General features: G+C 42.8%; 2 protein-coding genes across 8 annotated transcripts in view; one reads left to right on the forward strand and one right to left on the reverse strand.

Annotated features, from left to right (window-relative positions):
* Positions 1-13,065, forward strand: part of shn (zinc finger protein schnurri) — a 53,274-nt gene extending 40,209 nt beyond the window's left edge. For 4 of the 5 annotated variants that reach the window (XM_017608936.1, XM_017608930.1, XM_017608949.1 and 1 more), the window contains exons 2-6: positions 1,473-3,012; positions 3,075-3,195; positions 3,253-8,345; positions 8,411-8,643; positions 8,713-13,065. In XM_017608936.1, coding sequence (XP_017464425.1) covers positions 1,550-3,012; positions 3,075-3,195; positions 3,253-8,345; positions 8,411-8,643; positions 8,713-11,147 — 9,345 coding nt within the window. In that variant the 5' untranslated portion in view covers positions 1,473-1,549 and the 3' untranslated portion in view covers positions 11,148-13,065. The remainder of the gene's footprint in view (positions 1-1,472; positions 3,013-3,074; positions 3,196-3,252; positions 8,346-8,410; positions 8,644-8,712) is intronic. The other variant, XM_017608955.1, reaches the window with a different exon arrangement.
* A 1,804-nt stretch (positions 13,066-14,869) lies between these two features.
* LOC108357910 (phospholipid scramblase 2) lies at positions 14,870-20,401 on the reverse strand. Of its 3 annotated transcripts, none has more exons than XM_017608988.1 (6): positions 20,285-20,401; positions 17,693-17,731; positions 17,479-17,628; positions 16,889-17,280; positions 16,657-16,800; positions 14,870-15,966 (listed from the first exon to the last, which is right to left on the reverse strand). In XM_017608988.1, the coding sequence occupies exons 1-6, from the start codon at positions 20,322-20,324 to the stop codon at positions 15,937-15,939; spliced, it is 795 nt and encodes a 264-aa protein (XP_017464477.1). In that variant the 5' UTR covers positions 20,325-20,401; the 3' UTR covers positions 14,870-15,936. The 3 variants fall into 3 exon arrangements, with proteins under 3 accessions (XP_017464477.1, XP_017464476.1, XP_017464478.1); XM_017608987.1 differs by lacking the exon at positions 20,285-20,401 and adding an exon at positions 19,938-20,219; XM_017608989.1 differs by lacking the exon at positions 20,285-20,401 and adding an exon at positions 19,435-19,687.
* Between the last annotated feature and the right edge of the window lie 732 nt (positions 20,402-21,133).

Genomic DNA, 21,133 nt, shown 5'->3' on the forward strand with positions numbered 1-21,133 from the left:
AACACGCGAATTTATATGTATACATATGTACCTACATACATACATATATGTGTGAATAAATTTGTAAACATTTCTACAGCCATTTGGCAAGTCAGATAATTTATCTGTATGATTTATTTTTATTACTAATTACTAAGTAAATATGTATGTATATATGTATGTATCCACGAATGTTTATTACTTTTCAGCGCGCGCATACACTTACGTACATATACATACATNTCAAAAAGTAAATGTCATGGACCAATCTAACGTTTCAAATAAAGAACCGATGAGATTTTGCAAATTTTATGCGTTTTTTTTAAAAAAAAAGGTATCAAGCTCTTAAAAAATCACCCGTTACCTACATAATATACATTTGTATTATTTGTATCTATTGTAAATACCCTTTTGTTAAGCTAATCGTTGGCAATTTTTATTTTGCGGCGAAAACGAAATCTAATCGCGTGGGTATTTTCGCATTCAAATTTATAAATATGTATACATTCATACATAAGTACGAGATGTGTTGAAATACAAGAAGTTTTAATCAACCTTTATCGGTCATCTTTGGTGTAGCTACAACTGTTGCCAACCTCCAATTTTTTTGGCACGTAACTAAATTTCAAGCGTTTTTTTTTTTAATCTTATAAGCCTAAGTGTCACAGCATTAGCACCCTATTGCAAGAGCCCCGGAATGAAATCTTCTAGTATTGGTGGTCTTATTTAGTCAAACGCTGCCAAATAGGGCGGTTCAAAATAGGTGAAGTCGGAATTTTAATGCTTTCACCCCCTAGGAAAAAAATTAAACCTCCCCCAATTTTTTTTTTTTTTTTTTTTTGATTTCAAAAAATAATAGTATTTCCGTTGCATTTTCTCGCATTTTCTGGGGGTTTTGGCGGACCTATAAAATAAAGTTACTATGAAAAAATGGTAAAAAAAAATAATGGTTTATCATTATTGGGAATTTCCAGAAGAGAACAGAGATTTCCGATCGGAAAATATTGATTTTCAAGAATTCTATACCATTCCTACGAAAAGTTGTTTTTTTTTTTTCATACAAAATATAAGGAAGACTACGAGCGCTTTGAGCGACCTCTAAATATTTTTTGATTTCGAAATAAAAAAAATGGGGTATATTTTTCCAGCTTCCAGCTTCAATGTCTCTAGGGATAACGCAAGTATTCCCTAAGCTGAGGAACTAACCAAGCCAAGTCTATCATGGACTCCATAAAAAGATTAAATCGAATTTTGTCTTTAACAAATAACATCAAGAGCCGCTTGAGAAGTGCATAAGCGCGCTATATAGGTACGCAGTTATTTCAAGATGCTGCGGCATACGTTGTTGCAAACTCCTACTCCGACGCACTTCCCGCTTAAGCAGTGTCGAAAAATAATAAATACCTCATTTTGCAATTAGGAAAATTATCTGAGTTTATTTACTTCGCGACTATTTTTTTTAATTTATTCTGTCTCTTCTTTTCAACCCACAGATGATCCTGGTGGCACCACGCAATCACGTCAAACTCAGCAATCAGCACCGCAACAGCGAAATCTCAGCAATTGCAATATGGAAGCTGCCACAACAACCACCACCACTACAGCAAAACATTACAATAAATCATCGAAATTGCAAAATAATCACCATCGTTCAACAGAACGACGCGGCACATATCGCAATCAAATAGGCGAAACGCAAGCGAGTGCGAGCAATAACGTCAAAGTACAGAAACAAACAGCCAAGCAGGCAAAGGCAGCTGCCCAACGTGCCGCTGCAGTGGCCGCTTACACAGCTACTCTAGAGAGCGGCAGTGGTGGCGGCAACAAGGCAGCGGGTGGTAGTGCCAAAGATCCGCTTGCGATCAGCAACGATGCTGCCTCGCCAGTACAAAGTAGCGGCAGCAAAGCGGCGCGAACCAAGGAAGCTAGAGAACAAAAGACTATTGCGAAATCAGATACAGAAGTAGCAGCAGCGCGTAGCGATAGTGCTACAATAGATGCCATTTCCACCAACGTAGCAGCAAGCAGCAGCAGCAGCAACACCAACCAGAAGCACAGTGATAATAGTAACAGTAGTAGTATAAGTAAGCATAATTTTACATTAAGTCAAAATGAAGTGACGCGTAAAAGCGAAAAGCAGCAGGAGATCAGTGGCATCAGCAGCAACAATGGTGATATCCAGGTGGCGCAGGCCACCGAGAAGAATAAGCCAGCGCAGACTGTAACGCCAGCAAATACAACGACTACTGTTGTGGCCACGGCGACGCCGATCGCGGATTCGAATACCTGGAATAACTCTCGATATTTGCATAAAAAATTCAAGCGCCTCGCCAGCACAACCGATGTGGATAGTCTTGTGGCCGACAGCCAAAGCGTCAATGCTGCGGGCAGCAGCGCAAGTAGTGACGCGGGCAGTGAGGCGCCACAAACGCGCACCGCATCGCTCTCCTCGTCGGCATCGACCAGCTCAATTTCACCGCCACCAGCAACAACTCCAACGCCCGCGGTAGCAACACACTCGCACGCACAGAGCACCAGCGCAGCAGTTAGTCTGCAAAATGCCATTGCAGCCACGGGCTTGACGAATGGCCATGCGCATGCAGAAGCGATTGCGCAGCCAAGCCACAATAATAATAACAGTGTGAATAGCGTCAAGTACAGCGGCGCCATTGCAACGAATACCAGCGGCAAAATTGAGAGCAATAACAACACTAGTCCGTTGAGTTTAGAGAATCACAGCGGCGTTGGCGAGCAGGCGCAGAACTCAGCGCAGCAATATTTGGAAGCTGAACAATTACCGCAAACTATGTTGCATATGTTCGAAAGTCAGCAGAGTGGCAGCAGTACTAGCAATGCTGTTGGCGCTGCTGCTGCCAACTCGGGCCGCTACGTGTGTCCCTATTGCAATCTGAACTGCACCAAACCGTCAGTGCTGCAGAAGCACATACGCGCGCATACAAATGAACGTCCCTACCCGTGTGACATCTGCGGCATTGCATTCAAAACGAACAGCAATTACTACAAGCATTGTCGGTGAGTTACGCAGCTGAAAACTGTTCGAAGCAGTTACTTATTTCTTTGCGATTTCATTACAGTTCACGCTCTCATGCCGCGCGGAAACGCGGCATTGAGGTGCCAATAGGCGCCGATGATGGTCTCTTTGGAGGTTCCGATCAGGAGGGTGATCCGGAGTTGAGTAACAGCAGCTCGGATGTGGTAAGTGTGAATGACAAACAGTATTAACAACAACTTTCTTACATTCATTTTTTACAGGTGAGCCGCACCGCTTCGCCGCTTGACGATTTGAGCAGCGTCTCCTCGCCAGCTGTAGCGAGTGCGATAGCGCCCTCATCCGGCACAGCAAATACTTTCAGCCCGCAACAGTTGCAACAGCTGCAGCAGCAGCAACAAAAGCAAACGCAACTGCAGCAGCAACAACAGCTTGCTTTGGCCATGCAGCAGCAGCAGCAGCAAGCAGCTTCCGCGCAACCGCCACATTTGGCGCTGCCATCCACACCGTCGCCATCTTCAATATCGTCGTCAAAAAGCGCCTATCTACAACAGCCCACACAACAAACACCGCAGCAGTTGCCACTTGGTTCGCCCGCGGCTGGTACACTACCGCCGTCGACGCCCAATGCAAACGCAACCACAATTACGCCCGCCGTTACCACAGCGCTTCCTAAACAGATTGGCGCCAGCGCCGAACATAAACCATACAAACCGAAGTTTCACAACGCCGCGCTGTATGCGACAACCAAGGAAGCAGCTGCAGCGGCAGCAGCTGCCGTCGCCGCGGGCATACCACCTGGCCTACTACAACCACTGTCGCAACCTCAGCCGCCACCACCACCACCAGCACAACAATTACCACAGGGCATGTTACCAGCTGCGCATTCCGCTATGCTGCCGCAAGTGCCGCCTACGGCACCAGTGCCAGCGCCACAAAACGTATCCCATCATCCTTCACTTTCGCCGAGTACCCAAGTGAAACTGAATAATCACATTAACACACATCAAATGCAACTACAAATGCAGCATCAGCAACAACAGCAGCACCACCAACAGACGCCACTATACGTGGCAGCGTCGCTCGGCGCGAATATGCCGTTACATCACGCAGCTGCGGCTATGTCACCCAAGAGCGCGGCTCAGCGCCCAGACATGGTTAATGCAGCCGCGGTTGCAGCAGCCAACATGGGCTATCTAGCAGCACCGCGCATGATCTACCCAGGCGCTATGGATTTCCCGCCCGAGGCTTTGCATATGATGATGCCGGAAAGCAGACAGAAGCTACACTACCAAGTGCAACAGTACAAGTGGTTGGAGCAAGAACTGCAGCAGCATTTGCACAAACTGAGCCAGCAGCAGCAGCAGCAACAACAACTGCAGCATCTGCAAACTCAACCACCACCGCCGCTTCCGCCCCAGACACAGGCACCTTCGAGCAACCAACCCACCATACTCAAGCCAACTGCCACAATGCCCTTGCATCCTCGCGCAACTAGCGCTACCAGCGGGAACGCTCACCACGCGGTTTCAACATCGAATGCAGCATCACACCTTGGCCTACAGGCGGCACCACAAACGCCGCTGCAGTACCTAGCCAACACTGCCGCCAGTCAACAGCCCGTCATGGGTGGCAGCAACGTCAGTGGCGCCACCAACAATACCACTGCCTCCATTAGCTCTGGCCTTTTGCATAGCAACATTTCGAACGCCGCCGCCAGCGGCGCCAATAAGGTTGCAGATCTGGTTCAGGAGCACATTTCCAAGCTGATCTCGCAGAATGAGGCGATCGTGGAAAACAAGGCGGTGCTATTGCAGAAGAAATACCCGAAGGGTATTAATCGCTCGCGCAGTTTCAATAACAACAACAGCAGCACCAGTGGCTCATCTGCCTCAACGGCAAACAATTCAGGCAGCGGCAGCGTTAGTCTTGTCAGCACAACCGCCGCAGTGGGCAGCGAAAGCGCCGCCACCAACGCACGATTGGCGCAAGCGATTGTACAGAAACAACAACAGCAACAGCTGCAGCAACAGCTACAACAGCAACAGCACTACCAGCAACAATTCCAGCAGCAGTTAATGGCTGGCACGCAGGCTTTACAAATGCCGCCACCAACGCAGCAGCAGCAGCATCAGCAACACTTCGCACAGCTGCGCCTTGAGGAGCAACACCAGCAGCACCTTCAGCTTCAACAACAGCAGCAACATATGCAACCAAATGGTATTTCCAAGCATTTAACTGCGCCCGCCGCAACAAAGGTTGGCAGCACAATTGCGCATGCGTCGCCAGCAGTGCATTCGCAGCAGCAGCCTTTGTCAACAGCAGCATACCGCCAACCAAGTTCGAGTGGGCCGCCTACTTTGCCGCCACATGAGCCGCAGCGTCCTACGCCATCGCCCACAATGGCACAAACCACCGGCTTGTCGTCACACAACAAGGATATCATGAGCGCGATTCAACAGAGAAGCGCATTAGCACCAGATTGCACCGCGCTGAGCAGCACAAACGCCAGCACCAATGCACTGCCCTTAAACTTGTCAGCTAAACCTAAGGCGCGCCTGGAGGAACCATCCGACGGCGTACCATCTAACAGCTTATCTTCGACACCAAGTAGCACACCACGCAAGCGACAGTCAATCGAGAACCAAATTTCCAATTCCAGCAATGATGGCTCTACAAGCAGTTCTGTGATGGTTGGGCCTCCGGCAACTGCTGGAAGCGGCGCACCCAACGCCAAACAGCCAACAAACGTCTCGATAATCAAAAATTTGTTGCTGAATGCACGCGGCTTAGCCGTGCCGACTGGCGAGGGCGAAGACGCTGTCTACAACTGTCCGCTTTGTGCCAGCACATTCCGCACCGCAGAAGACCTGCAGCTGCACAACAGCACATACTGCCAGGGTGCCTCAAGCGCGCCCATCAGCCCGGTATCGTCGCCGTCGTATCGCTACTTCCGCTCCAATTCGATGACACTCAATCTACCTGAGCTTAAGAATTCGCTTTACCGTTCGCGTGATCCGCTACCACTAGCTAAATTGGCCTGGTATCAGCTGCGCACGAAACCAAGTTCATTGGTTTTGAGTCGGCTGAGCGCCTCGCAGGCAGGTAGTTCTAAGGCCACCACAACTACCACCACCTCAGCAACGTCCACGGCACCGACAAGTTCCACTAGCAGCAGCAGTGTCGCTAGTTGTGTTGCCTCACCCCGCAGTACGCCACCAACAGCACCGCCTGCCACCCTCTCATTGCCCGATCCGAATATTGTGCGATTTATTGACGCACCACTGCCATCTCCGGGACCGCTATTGGGCAAAACACCGCTTGTTGACTTTGGTAACACCAGCGAGTCACGCAAGTCCGAAGATGTGATCATCACAAAAATGCACGAGGATCGTCAATTCGATGGACAGACGCCAGCAAAACGCGCCAAGCTGACGCTGGATGGTGGCGATCCGTTTGTGCTTGCCTCCGCGCCAGTCAGCAGTGGCAGCCTTATGGGCGCTACGTCAAGCAAACGTTTGAACATCAATAGCATCAGTGGCGGTGATATGCAGATGCTTTCCACCGCTGGCAGCACCGACCTCAGCCTTACAAACAAAAAAGAAGATCGGATGCGTCGCTTCACCTCGTCTGGCGGCTGCATCATACCGATCTCCGAATGCAGCGATGTCGACAAGAGTCCCAAAATGATACGCACGCCACTGCTGTCGGGCGGCAGCTTCCAAGAGGTTTCACCCAAGCCGCCAAAGGAAAAGGAGAACAAAAATTCCGCAGCATTGCCCTTTATCAACAGCTCCGCTTTCGCACCTAAGCTGGGACTCTCGGGCCTCGGTTTGCCTACAAATGGACCACAGCATTTTCAATTCCCAATTAATCCAATTACGGCGTTCAACCCGCTGACACTACCGCCATTACAAAGCATGCAAGGTAGTGGAGAAAAGATTGTACCTCACGTGCCAGGCATGCCAGGTCCCCACAGCCTAACACCACAACTGCCACCACCGCAACATTTGCAGTTGCCACAGCCGACACCCATGCTGGGTGGCGGACGCTCCTTAACCCCAAACCGCAAGAAAACTCCAAGCCCTATGTTGCTTTCGAACAACATGAGTCCCAAATCGTTGACGCTACCAGCGAACGAGAATCTCAAGTCGTTGTCACCATTCGGCGGCGTGCAGAATGTACCCAGTGAGTTCGAACGTGCGCCACCGCCACCCGGCATGCGCACTGCACGCAACTGGAATCAAAATTCCGCAGCGGGCTCATCACTAAAGCCAAGCAGCACCAGCAACAGCTTGGATGTGCCGAAGAAACCATTCAACTTTACGCGCATGGCCGACAATGTAAGTCCACGTAAGGCCGGCAGTATCAATGCACCAAAAAGTTCACCGCCCGAAACGGAAGTGCGCTACTTCAACTTCGATCATTTGACGAAAGACGGAGAGAGCAGCGGTAATCGCGCGTCTGGTAACTCGGCTCTCACTCCATTACATGTCGAAATTAGCGCCAGCGTTTCGGCACCTACTCCAAGTAGTGGTGTCTCGGAACCCACAGACGCCCAAACGAAGAAGAATAAGTTCTTACGGCCAACAAGCCTGCCACTCAAACCAGGCACTTTCACACCGAAACGCCACCATGGCATCACACCAACAGCAAACACACTGCCGCTGATATCGCCGGAGACACCACGCCCATCCAAATCTTGCGTCCAACTCTATCTGAACGGACACGCCTACACCTACCTGGGGCTCAAATGCAGCACGAAGATGTTCTACTGCACGGTGAACTGCCCTCAGCCGTCATATGTGGCGGGCGCACAGAAGCTCTCCATGTACAGCGTGTGGCAAGTTTGCGCTGAAAACAATCCGCATCCGCTGGGCTTCAAGCCAAAGGTAGTTATGTCGCTATACGACTCACGTCAGAAGACTTCTCCCAACACCATGGCCGGCACGAACAAGCTACCCTACTCACTGGTAGTATCCCAGCAGACCGTAATGACACCCTTTGAAAACAGCCAGGGCCAGTACCAGCATCATCAATTGAGGCAAATCTCACTTAACACAAACACCTCGGAAGGTAGCGAGCAGTCGAAGAAGGCTAGCGCTGGTAGTAGCGCAAGCAGCAGTGGCAGCACCGGCAGCGTAGAGGGCGGCAGCAAGAAGGACTCCTCAGCCAGTCAAATGCTAGTCGGCGGCTACGAGTCACACGAGGACTACACCTACATACGCGGACGTGGGCGCGGCCGCTATGTATGCTCCGAGTGTGGCATTAGATGCAAGAAACCCTCAATGCTGAAGAAACACATACGCACGCATACCGATGTGCGGCCATACACATGCAAGCATTGCAACTTCAGGTAAATGTGGATGAGGAATTTTAAAAGTTAGTTGAGTTAAATAATTAATTGCTCTTCAATTACAGCTTCAAAACGAAGGGCAATCTCACAAAGCATATGCAGTCGAAGACGCATTTCAAGAAATGCCTGGAGCTTGGCATCAATCCCGGTCCCATGCCAGCTAATGGTGAATTCCTCGAACCCGAGCCAGAGTTCGATCAACAGTCGACAACATCGGCTGGTGGTCGCACCTCTTCGATTCCGGGTGAATCGGACTCGGAAGATTACAGTGACAACGAGTCCGAAAGCAGCGGTAGGCGTAATTATCAATTCTCCAAAATCTGTAGCTTACAAAATACTAATTTTAATTTCCCTTCACTTCACACAGATACCGACGAGTCGAAGTCACGCCTGCTGGAGCATGAAGCGGCACGTGGCCTGCTCTCGCTCTCGATGACACCACCGATTGGTCAGAGTGTCTCGCCGCGTCCAAAAAGTGAATCGTACTCATACCATCTAGGCGAGCGCGTTGGCGAGCCATCTGCAATTTCCTTTGCGGGACAGATGAGCGCTAGTGTAACAACCACCGTCACCGCTATTACCAGTACAACCACAAGCAGTACACATCCCATTGGCATTAAGCGGGTCATATCGTTCAGCTCACCCAAACCACCGTTCGACTATCAGAAACAAGAGCAGTACTACTCCAATCCCGAGGAGTCCAAGCCGAAGTACAGCAGTATTGCTACTACAGCTAGTTACGAAAGCGCGCCAATCGATCTCACCAAGCCACGCGCCGCGGTAAATCCTACGCCCTCACCTGCAGTACCCGCGACCACTTCAGCTACACCCAGGGTAACTATTGAAGAGTACAATCCAAGCAAAGTGGTGCCACTCGCCGGTCCACCAAAGCAAACACAAGCACAGATACGCGACGTAATTTTCGGCAGCAGCAACAACGAGTCCGGCTTCCTTAAGACGCTTATCTCAGTGTCGGATAAGGTGCGCAGCTCCACCGAGATGCTTGAAAATTACAAGAACGGCGATGAGCTATCTCAGGCCTACCAGTACCATAAAGCCTTTCAGTACCACAAAATCAAGCAGATTCAAATGAACCGCAGCTTCCCCGATCCGATCAATGTGGGTGCCATTAATCAGAGCCTCGCTAGCACACCAACAATGAGCACGGTGAGTGTAACCAGCGCGGGCGCAAGCGCAGCGCTTACCACAACTGCGAGTGCGAGCAGTGCCATGCGAATTTCAGAAAGCATAACCAACACGGCAGTTGTGGAAAATGTCAGCCACGGCATTGCACACACCCTGGAGGCCACGGAAGTAGTACGCTCAAACGTAGCAAATAAAATTGTGCATACTCCAGGAGTCAATGTAGACAATGAAGGGCCGAGAGAAATGAGTACAGCTGACTTGCAAGTGCCTGCGATTGAGGCGAGTGTAGCGCCAGCGGAGGAGGAAAAGAATGTTCACAATGCGATCACGCCCAGTGCATCAGTTAGCAATAAATCAAGCGCGCAAAAGGCCCCCCACAACAAAAAAGTAGTTTCTGCAAAATCCAGCTCTACTTTGCCTTGTAAGTCGTCTGACGAAGGCGAGGACAGTGAGTGCATTTCTGATCAGGAACAGTCAGCAGCGGGGCACACATCTAAAGCTAGTCTGAATGCAAGCAACGCTGCTTCCGCCGCCCAAGCCACAGAGCCACACAATGCCAAGCTGCCTGCCGTCGTGGCACAGCCTGGCACCACCGATTTTACGGGTGTACTTTCGGCACCCGGTCGCACAGTTGTCGTGGGCGAGGACGGCCTCAAGAAGTCCGGCAACAATGAAATTCAGCCTGTCTATCCGCGCGTACGCATGTCACCAGACGGTCGACCCGTGTGCAAAGTATGTGCGAAGACTTTCCAGACTCAAGGCCAACTGTCGCTGCATATGAATATACATTATATGGAGCGTAAGTTCCGTTGCGAGCCATGCGGTGTTTCTTTCCGCACGCAAGGTCACCTGCAGAAACACGAACGCGCTGAGGCGCACAAAAACAAAGTGATGATGACATCCACGTTTGGTGTGCCGACGACCTCGAATCCACGCCCCTTCGAGTGCACGGACTGCAAAATCGCCTTCCGTATACATGGACATCTCGCCAAACACTTGCGCTCCAAAACGCACGTACAAAAATTGGAATGCCTGCAAAAACTACCCTTTGGCACCTATGCCGAAATCGAGCGCGCCGGCATCAGTCTCACCGAAATCGATACAAGCGACTGTGAGAATTCACTAATCTCGCTGAAAACACTAGCACAAAAGCTGATCGAAAAGGACCCCAACAAGCTGGGCAGCTACACAACACCTTCGGGCATGGGTGGCATCAGCGGCAGTGGTGGTGCTGTTGTTGGCAGCGGCGCCTCGCTTGCCGATACAACGAATGCAAACACAAACCACAGCGCCATCGTTTCACAGGACAGCGCCTCAGAGGATGACTTCAGCGCCGCTACAATTGCGGCTGCCACAGCCATTGCCTCACTGGACAATGATAGCGCAGCAAGCACGCCGAAACGCGCCAACTCCACCTCCGAAGATGAGGCGATCGTGAGCGGGCTAAATAACAATCTGAAGCGGCGGTTACCAGGTAACTTTAGTAATGGCGAAGAAAGCGACAATCCTGCCGATGGCGCCGTCGGTATTGGTGGTGGCGGCAGTGAGAAGCGTACGCGCGTCTCTTCGCTATCCAGCATTGGAGCAGCCAGCGCCACAGCGGCTGTCGGCTCACCAGCGTCCATTGCATCGTCGAATGCGTCTTCGAACAACTGACATTATGCATATGCGCCACCGTGCGGATGAATAAGGGATGCGCTGCCGCGGACGCAAACGCAGGCATCAGTCATATTGCCAACGTCGCTATCACCAACACAACCAATGCCGACGCAATGGGCGCAGTCTACTGCTTTGCGACACAACAACTTGAATGGGAACGGTGTCACTTGGTGTGGTGGAGGTGAAATTGGAAATGGATTAGGAGATGGACTGGCGCAGAAGCAAATTCACTTGCAATTGCAATATCAGCCACAGCAGCCGTTGGAAACGCAATTTGTAAGGCCACAACTAATGCAGCGGAAATACTAACACGCGACTAGTGGAAGCGGAAGTGTAGTTCGCAGAAAATTTATGTAAATTCTTAACTATCTACATACATACGTACGTATGATACATACTTATTTACATACGAGTATATAGTAATGATTTAGAATGTTGAGTTTTGCCGAAAAAATTTAGCCGCAGTTATGCTCCTTACGAAGTCTTAGCAAAACAAAATCATTCTTGAAGAGATCCAACAGTCGGCGCATATCCTGCATAACATATCGTGTCTTTACAACAGTTAGATAACAGTTAAAACAAATTTTTATGAGAGCCATTTTTTCTAGTCAGCATGATTTTTGAAAACAATATTCGCACTCTAAAAAAATCAAATATATGAACAGTATTTGTTAGAAAATCCATATACAATATTTCCTCAAAGAAAATTAAATACTTGCAAAAAAATATTTACCCTAAAAAAAAATTCTACAATTGAGCACAACTGCGGCTGCATTTTGTTCAATGCAAATTATTTGATTGCGCATGCGCGTGGACTTACACCAATTCTCTACAAAGCCAGAGAGCTAAAAAAAAAAGAAAATATTTAAAGATAGTTAAAAACAAGAAATTAACAAACAAAAAACTTAACTAGGGAATCCAACTATCAAAAGCTATTTTATATCCAGACAGACATATGGTATTTCAAAAAATCTAAACCTTTATAGTATATACACACACACCTACAAACCTACACGCATATACAAGCACACTTTTTCCTTAAAGTAAAAGAATACATACATACATATACATACCTAGGCATAACCACCTTAATATACAAAATCTACTACATAACTACATCAAATTTTATGTAATTTCATATACAAAATATCACGGGATATATGTATTATCTAACTAAGAAAATAGTGAAGTCCCCGAAAGCCTCGATCTACACGCACGCATACATATACAATTTCTCTAGGCACTACATATGTATAACTTTATATAATTATGTGTTTACACAAATCATAACTGCATATTTGTAAATATGTATTTATGAATATTTTTAATAAATCTATTTAACTAGATATGTATGTGTGTATTGAAATTTAGGTACATATGTTTCGATTGTAAGAAACTTCTAATCAATATTTTGTGCTAACTTTCTAAATGTGTTAGTTGTTAGATGTAGTAATAAGTACTTATGTAAATTTGTATTTATTTTTTTAAGAAATAATTTCTAGAAAATCTTCCTACACTTATTTTTAACCTTATAACTTATACATTTATGCTATGTACATACACAACCACACACACACATATATACATATGTACTCTCTAAGTGCTGTGAGTCTACGGGCTTAGCCTCTATAAAAAAAAAAAACAAAAAAAGAAAGTTAAAATTTAGTTGAGAGGTTTATTATAAAAGCAGATAAATGAAGAGCAAGTAAGGTAAAAAGTTAATTAGAAATAAAAACGTCATAAATATGTGTACATAAAATTTTAAATACATACATATGTACAATGTACGCTATATAATTAAACAAAAAATATTAATAATTACTTAGCACTAAGCGCTTACGCTATAAGCTGTGGCTCAGCGGCCACATCAAGTCAAAATATGCTATTCAATAAAAAATAACAATATGAAAAAATATTTAATGAAAATAATTATTGTACGCAAGTGGTACGTGTAAGTGTGTAAAAACTGCTGCTGAAAACTTTTTATATTTTAATTCTGTGTACGCAAAAGTTATGCGCTTTGTTGCGTCTTTTAGTTGCTTTTGAGAGATTAGCCGCTGAATACTGAATTTTTCTAATGATGATCTTCAGTTTTTGTTTTTTTTTTTCAAAGTGTGCCGATGCAATTGCGCATGTCCCAGTTTTCGCCCAGCGTTTGCTGAGCTGACGTGAGCTGTGGCGCTACCTGCCCAGTGTTATCCTTTTTCAACCGTATCCTTGCTCGATTACTTTAGTGACACTGATCGCTAATTGCCATGAAAATATGTAGATGTTTACCTGTCATATTGAAGTCACACTTTTGATAAGTATGTATACATACATATATCGCTCATTTCTTTCAATAATACCATAACTCGAGACAAACGGCTTTACAATTTTGAATTTACGTATACTCCCAAAGTAGAAATGAATACATATTTAGTTCTAGTGAGATACATACTGGTAATCGATAGAGCTATGAAATTTTTTGCACATCATAGAAGAAGAGGTAGCGGTAATTTCTGCATACTCGACTCAAAATTTATATTTTTGGATTATGGCACTATTGAAGTAAATGAGCGATATTTTTTCTCTATTTCTTTAATGGCAACCGCTGATGCCTGAAAAGCTCTACAATAATACGCAAGCCGAAACTTTATGTTGACGGAAAGCCAGCATGGCGTTAAGCGCCAGAGTGGGAGTAGTAGTCCGCAATGCATCACTAATAGCAATGAAGGTTAGCCGGTTGTAACTATTGTAAAATTCTCTGGCGAGTTCCCGCAGTTGAGAGCTCCATAAAACATTACAGGCTTGGCTGTGGTTTAATATAGCCAAGAAATTACTTGGATCATGACAGTTTCCTAAATAGGGTCGGGCCCAAGTACTTGATCTTGGCGAAAAGCGGCAGGCAGGTAAACACACCCAAATCAAGGCATCTTATACATCCTAGTGAATAAGACCAGTTCTGTGTTAATAGTGATGGAGAGACCCATTCTAGCTAAGATCATAAAGGGTGTCCAGGAATCTAAATTACTTCACTTTTGGTGTTAGTTTTTTCTATGTGCATGCAAGTGTCCAAATCTTTGCATATTTAATGAAATAGTCAAAGGAAGTACTTTCTAGAATAAGAAATTACAATTCCGACAAAGATCAAAAGATCTCCGGTTCAGTGAAGTTCATCAGGGGTACCTACTTTCTTAAACAGGAAAGTATGTAGTGTTTGGCCGAGCTTCTCCTCCGATTTGTGGCATGCGCCTTGATGTTGTCACACAAAGGGAAGGCCGACTCCGAACGGCGATTGTATTTTTATGAGGAGCTATTTTTCATGACAGAAATACACTCGGAGGTTTGCCATTGCCTGCCGGAGGGGCGGCCGCTCTTAAGGAAAAACCTGTTTTCTAAATTTTTTGCCTTGTTGCTTTGACCAGGTCTTGAACCCAGGCCCGGCGGCGGCCTGGAAAGTGACCTTAATAGTCACTAAAGTCTTGAAAATTATTTAATATCAAACAGCCATGATTTGTATGGAAAATAATCGGTCCTCAAAATTTTCATAGCATATTTACATTTTGAAATCCCACAGTTCTTCCTAAAAAATATTACTTACCACACTGTATTCATGCTACTAAATTTTATTAGTTTGTAATATTAAGAAATTCAGTTTTTGAATTATATGTTAGTAGAGCTGATTTTAAAGTTTAAAAATGTTGAACATTTCTTTTTATTTATTTTTTGTTTTTTTTTTTTTTAGTGTTTTTCCATAAACAACGAGACTGCAAATGTAATAGCTATTACATGCATGCAAATGTAATTGAAGTACATAATTTTGTTGTGCTCGTATCAAACGTCGTTGAACGCGTTTAGGCTAAGAGTTCAAGTTTAAGTTTGCTCATATGTATATCCATGAAAAAAATTTTGTAATGATGAATTAAAAATTTAAGCTTTAATAATTATAGTTTAAGCCTTTTATCAATAGTGCAAAATTATAGTCTATTTTTTATGCAATTTAAAACAAGAGTAACATTTTTTTTGTTTTTAATAAATAGTAACAAACGCGCTATGCTTACAAATATAATAGTCGATTTGAATTTAGTTAATCTGATTTTTGTACTAATAATGCAATTAGATTTTTTACGCTTCGCAAAGAAATTTAAATCAACATTTTACTTATAAGTGAATAGCAATAAGTTGTCAACTACAAATCAAAACAAAATGCATGTATGCAAATACATTTGTATATCAGTGCATAAAAACAAATATTTTAAATAAATTCTATTTTTGTGTGTCACAGCTGATTAAATTATATGTATGTAAATGTTAAGCAAATAATATTTTGTCTAATCAATTTTTACATCGGTGTGATTGTATGTAACATAATTTATATTTTTTAGCATTAAATGTGAATGCATAAGGGAAAATTCAAGTTGCAAGAATGTAATTGTAAATAAAAATAATTATTATTCAAGTAAAATAGTTATGTATTTGTATGTATTAATGAACATATACGATTACTTATACCAATACATACATACATAAATATAAATATAAACATATAAACATATAAACCACATGACCGATGGAAGTGAATAAAAATGAAATCTGCAAAAATGTCGTAAATAATGATTTTCATTTATAAACTTTGTAGTTAAAAGAAAAATTTCAATTACAAAAGGTAAAAAAATACTCGTGTTGAGGCTGTTTTTTGCCGGCTTTGGTTGGACCCGGCACCGTATGCGCTACTGCCTGGGTAACTGTGAGCTGTTTGTTATTGTTTTTTGGTGTCATTATTCCTTAGTGGAAGTTGGTTGGCTCACATTCTGGTTTGGAAGTACATATATTCCTGGAATGTAATAAAAAAAGTGAATGCGCAACTAAATTTTTTCGTAGAAAAAAAGTTGTTTTTTTTTTTGTTTTTTTTTGTAATATTTATATTTTTTAACGGTTTTTTTTTAATGTTTATCTTTCTCTAAATGTATGAATAACGTTATTTTCAATCTATATCTTAATTGGTAACCTTATTTTTAACTTTACTATTACTTTTTTATCATTATCTTTATTTTCATTTATATTTTTGCCTTTATCTTTCCTGTTTTTTGTCTGCCAATTTCCTTGTCTAATCTTTATCGTTATCTTTTTATCTCTATTTTTATCCTTTTATCTTTAACTCTACATACAAGTTTGTATATATTTGCCTTCATCTTTATCAATAACTCTTAACCTTAATCTTTATCTTTACCTCTACCTTTGTCTTTAGCTTAAACTTTGCTTTTATCGCAATCTTTATTTTTATCTTTATCTGCATTATCTTTTTCTCAATATTTATCCTTCTCTTTATCTGTATCACAACCTTTATTTTCGTTTTTATCTCTGCTTCTAGTCCTATAGTAATTATCTTTATCTATCTTTATTTTTGTCATAATCTTTATCTGTGTCTCTACCTCTAGAAGTGTCTCTATCTTTATCTATTAAGTTATCTTCCACTCTTTCGAAATCAAAGATTATCCACTTCAAACAATGTATGATATCTTACCAACAAAAACGCGGCACCCAAAATAAGAGCCCGCTCCTTGGCCAAAAGTTTGGCATCACTGAAATATATATTCGTGGTATACTGCGATTTATTGGCTACCCACTTATGATCAATAGACGCACGCAAGTCGCCGCCCGAGTGAATCTATTTATAAAGACACAAATCCATAAATTAAAAAATAAAACCTCCCCCAGTTGCAGGAAAATCCTTCCAGTCTCGGCCCACTTCTTACCCTAAAGAACGATTCCTTCGGCAAACAGAAGCAGCAAAAACCCGAGTTCTCTGGACCCTCTATGCAGAAAATCGGCTCACCGGTAACGCCATCTTGTATGTAGTAGACGGGCTTTAGAACTGTCGGCGAATGCACTATGCGTCCCAATAGATTACCCGGTGGTATCCAGACTTCCAAATTCTTGGGATGACAGCATAATGAACCCAGCGCAAATTGTTTACGAAATAGCATGGCCTCCTGGTGCGTTTTATCCAGCAAATGCATTTGAAATGGCCGTGCAGCGCCCCAGAGTAAACGATTATTGGAAGTTGAGCTCTCGGAGGCGGCATAAACTGCATCTCCCAAGGGTGAGCGTACCACATAGCGATTCTCAGAGGAGACAGAGGTCAAAGCTATGATAATAAGAAATACATATGTATGTAATTTCAATTAAAAGTTTTTTAGCGTACAGTCAACACTCGATGATGTGAACACTTGGTGCTTGTACTGGCACTTGTATAGGGTTAAAACTTGTTTGACCACTTTATAGAATCGTTGGAGTCCATTTGTGCTCCTTGATTTCGATCTTAAACAGTATTCAAAAGACTTACCCGCATTCAATTCAAATGTTTGCTCAATATGCAATGATGGTAACTCTGTTAGAAAATCATAACCGGTCATTGGTATGCTGAAACTACGCTGCGTGGAAATATTGGTACCCACTGTGGATACGGGTAGGGGTAATGGTATGCGTTCGGGAGCTGTAGGAATGAAACGTACGATAAGACTTTTAAAAGTTGATCGAAAAACAATTAATAAACTTACAGGTTGGTTGTGAGGTAATGCTGATAGGTCCACCATAAACTGGAAAAGCAGAACACGAGAAAGATAGTGAGAACTACAAAATAAATCCAAAGTACGTGTGGAAACAGGTGTTTTGTATTTCTTCTACTAACGAAATTGTTCTTAATGCAAAATAGTATCCACCTTCGATAAGCAACATTCATTAAATATGCGTCGAATAAGTCAGGATATATTTCAACGTTTTCGCGAATTTTGGCAGGGCGATTGGCTGTACCTACGCATTTGTCTTATAGACCTATGTACATGCCGAAAAATGATAACCAATGTGTTGTTTTTTTATTGAAAGTAAACGCTTCTCTCCGAACTTTCGCGGAGCCTAACCCTCCTCTACAAAATCCTCGGCAATCCTTTACACCGCCTGGCCGAAAGAGGTCAAACTAACCCCAAAAAATCGGAGTTACCTTCGAGGGTCTACATCTTTGCTCGCACCAGAGCACTGCCTACATGATGGGGCCCAAATGCTACCCGTCAAGGCCACATGTGCCACAAACGTGGGCATTTTATGACGTGAGTGTCCGGTATGCGGAGGCACCTGACCACTCGCAAAACCTATTTGTTAGTTGAGCTTGACGAAAACAACAATTAAGGGACAAGCCGATCAAATCGTCTCTTTTCCATATCAATTTTGAATATAACTTTTTACACGAAACAATATGATTTTTTTCAGTCCCGCGAATCCCGTGGATCCGCGGTATTGATGAGCTCGATTTCGCAAGCTTGCGGGCTCGGTAGACGTGTTCATGACGAAGCAGCAACCGGTGCTCTACGCCCGCATATTGAGTAGAATCAGGTGAATATATTTGTCAGGACGGCCGAGTTGTAAGAATAGATAGTATACCTGGACTAAACATTAAATTGAGTTATTGTAAGCTAGACATAAGGTGATTTGTGTCTATACCATTAGTGACAGAGTTATGAGTCTATCCCTTATGGCATGAGCGCCCAGGATACCGTTTTATAAATAGTTAGCGGAATAAAGAGACATTCGATATTTGATAGCGTGAACGACGGACGTATTTTACTAACCACTTAGCCTTCTGAATATTTCACTAGATTTTCGAATTCAACGAGCATTTCTACATAGGAACTGGATAGGGGAATCCGGTAAAAAAAACACACACAAATTTGTGATCCAGTGTTATCAATGTCATTACCGGCCCCCAATATCGAGCAACCTTCGGCGTATCAGATCAGTGAAACATCCTCAGAAGGCTATGAAAGCTTAGAGATGTAGAAGTTAAACAGTACTAGGGAGAGGGGACCGTGCTTTGGGCCCCCAAACTTAATTCTCCTCGGCTTCGAATAAGGCGAATTCATATAAGGTGGCGTTGCTAGAACAACTGATTTGATTTGCCTGGGTGAGTTGTGTCACCTTTGAATATCGTGTGCGATATGTCAAAGTGAGTGAGCTAGTGAGTGAAAAAATTAGTTTTGGAATTTGGTTAGGATTTTCTTTCACTCTTCTGCCTTGACCGAAGAATAGCTGAACCAAAAGCAAGCAAAAACAAAATACATGCAAGTTTTTGTTTATAAACTATCGGTGCAACCAAGGAGAATTTTATAATATTATTATTAATATTAAATTCGCCTTGGGTACAACCTTTGAAGTTTGATCTCGAAAAAATACTGCATACTTTCAAAAGCCTATATATTAACTAAATTTCAGCATTTATGCCTCGCCGTTAAAATGATTGAATAAGCACCCTGTAAATATTGCACTTGCATTGTCTTCATATTTATTGGATGCACTTCAATGCAGTAAATGATTTACAATACCGCCACTTTTTTCCTTTTCGATTTACTAAACTTATTGAAGCTTATTCGCAAGGCATCTAAGATAACAGTAAAATAAAAACATAAAGCAGATAAGATAAGTCCAGGCGGACACAAAACAAAGGCACAAACTTTCCTGCATACATACATGGTATATGTGGATATCTAATTATTATTGGGTATAATTTACAATCATATTAAATTTATTTTTCTTTTTTACGTTTTGTAATTTATGAAAACTCAGACTATTATTTATCCAATAAATGTATATACATATGTATGTATATGAAATCAAATTTCCTATATTTTTGTATATGCTGATTAATACACCATAAGGGATACGTGATAGTTTTTTCAATAGGTATGCGATTATTTTTTTCTGCTATTTTACAAAAAAATTGTCACCGTTATGAAATTCGTAAAACTCTTCTACCTCTAGGTTCCGCATTATTTTGTTGAGCGACACGAATTTCGCTATCGTATTGTAAATTTCGAACAGCGTCATTTTGCAACATTCTTGATTTTTACTGTCGTCTTATTTTAGGTTTTTCTTAAAATTCACTTAGTTTAAAAAATACACTTTTTCTGCAGGTTGTCTTTCCGAAAACCGAAGCACTTGTTCTTTTATAACGAACTAACCACAAACTGATTTTTAAACTGATGAATTTAATTGTGTGCATACGAATTTCCATTGATTATCTACTACTGACCGAAACCCGATAGTATTGTATTTGCTTTTATCCTTATCAGTTCTTGGGGTATTTAGTTATCAATACTTACCTACCAATGACAGATAAGAAAATGGTATTCTCTCCCGCATATAGCACCTAATCCACAACAATAAAAATACGCACACATATACCTACAAGTATTCAGTTTAATGAAAAACGATTTCTTAAAAATGTAGAGGGAAACCAATTAATGGACATTTCAAATTTTAAACTTAGCGTTAACATCTAAAAACCGTATTCGAGTAAGTAATAAGTAAACAGATTTGTAAGATGGTTTCTAAAACGTTTTTTTTTTGTTTGCCGAATTCTATCGCTTAAAAACCAAGAAAATTGGTTATTTTACATCCAAGTACATAATATCAAATATATTAATAGACAACAGCTCAATATTTGCTTTTATATTAAAATATTACTAATATTGCCGCCACGCAGTTTTCGTGCAAATGAAAATGCAGCTGTCAATCTACCAAATTGCCGGCAATAGATGGCAAGCTATAAGTTCTGATATGTATTGCTCTTGAAGAGGGATGGGCGGTCTTCATTGGATATTTATATTCTAACACATGTATCAAGTTATAAACTTTTGCCTGTGGAGACAGCAAGTTAGTTCTGTGCAATGACGCTATGAATTTTTTTACATAGTCTCTTTGTTAGACATAAATATATTACAGAAGACCGCTACCTTCATCTAAAGTGATAAATAAATAAATTGCTTAAATTTATCAGTTTATCCGCATTCTTCATTAACGCGCCTTGGTAAATAATTGCATAAAATTGTTTATTATTAAGCTTTGGTTAAATAGATTTCCATACAAAGCTTGACAGTTCATTTATTAAAATGATAAATTTTTCACTTTACCATGGTTATCATGAGTTTATCACTTTTGTTGAAGACCCC

This window comes from Rhagoletis zephyria, unplaced genomic scaffold (genome assembly GCF_001687245.7).
Source record: "Rhagoletis zephyria isolate East Lansing unplaced genomic scaffold, Rhagoletis_zephyria_1.1 Rzeph_scaffold_00180, whole genome shotgun sequence".
NCBI classification, from domain to species: Eukaryota; Metazoa; Arthropoda; class Insecta; order Diptera; family Tephritidae; genus Rhagoletis; species Rhagoletis zephyria.

Excerpts from the sequence above, each read along its gene's own strand:
- LOC108357910 (XM_017608987.1), bottom strand. The coding sequence starts at position 20,019 with ATGTTGCAAAATGACGCTGTTCGAAATTTACAATACGATAGCGAAATT. Across the intron at positions 17,629-17,692 it reads CATTACCTCACAACCAACCT|CTCCCGAACGCATACCATTA; the intron begins GTAAGTTTATTA and ends TCATTCCTACAG. Across the intron at positions 16,801-16,888 it reads CGAAGGAATCGTTCTTTAGG|ATTCACTCGGGCGGCGACTT; the intron begins GTAAGAAGTGGG and ends CTTTATAAATAG.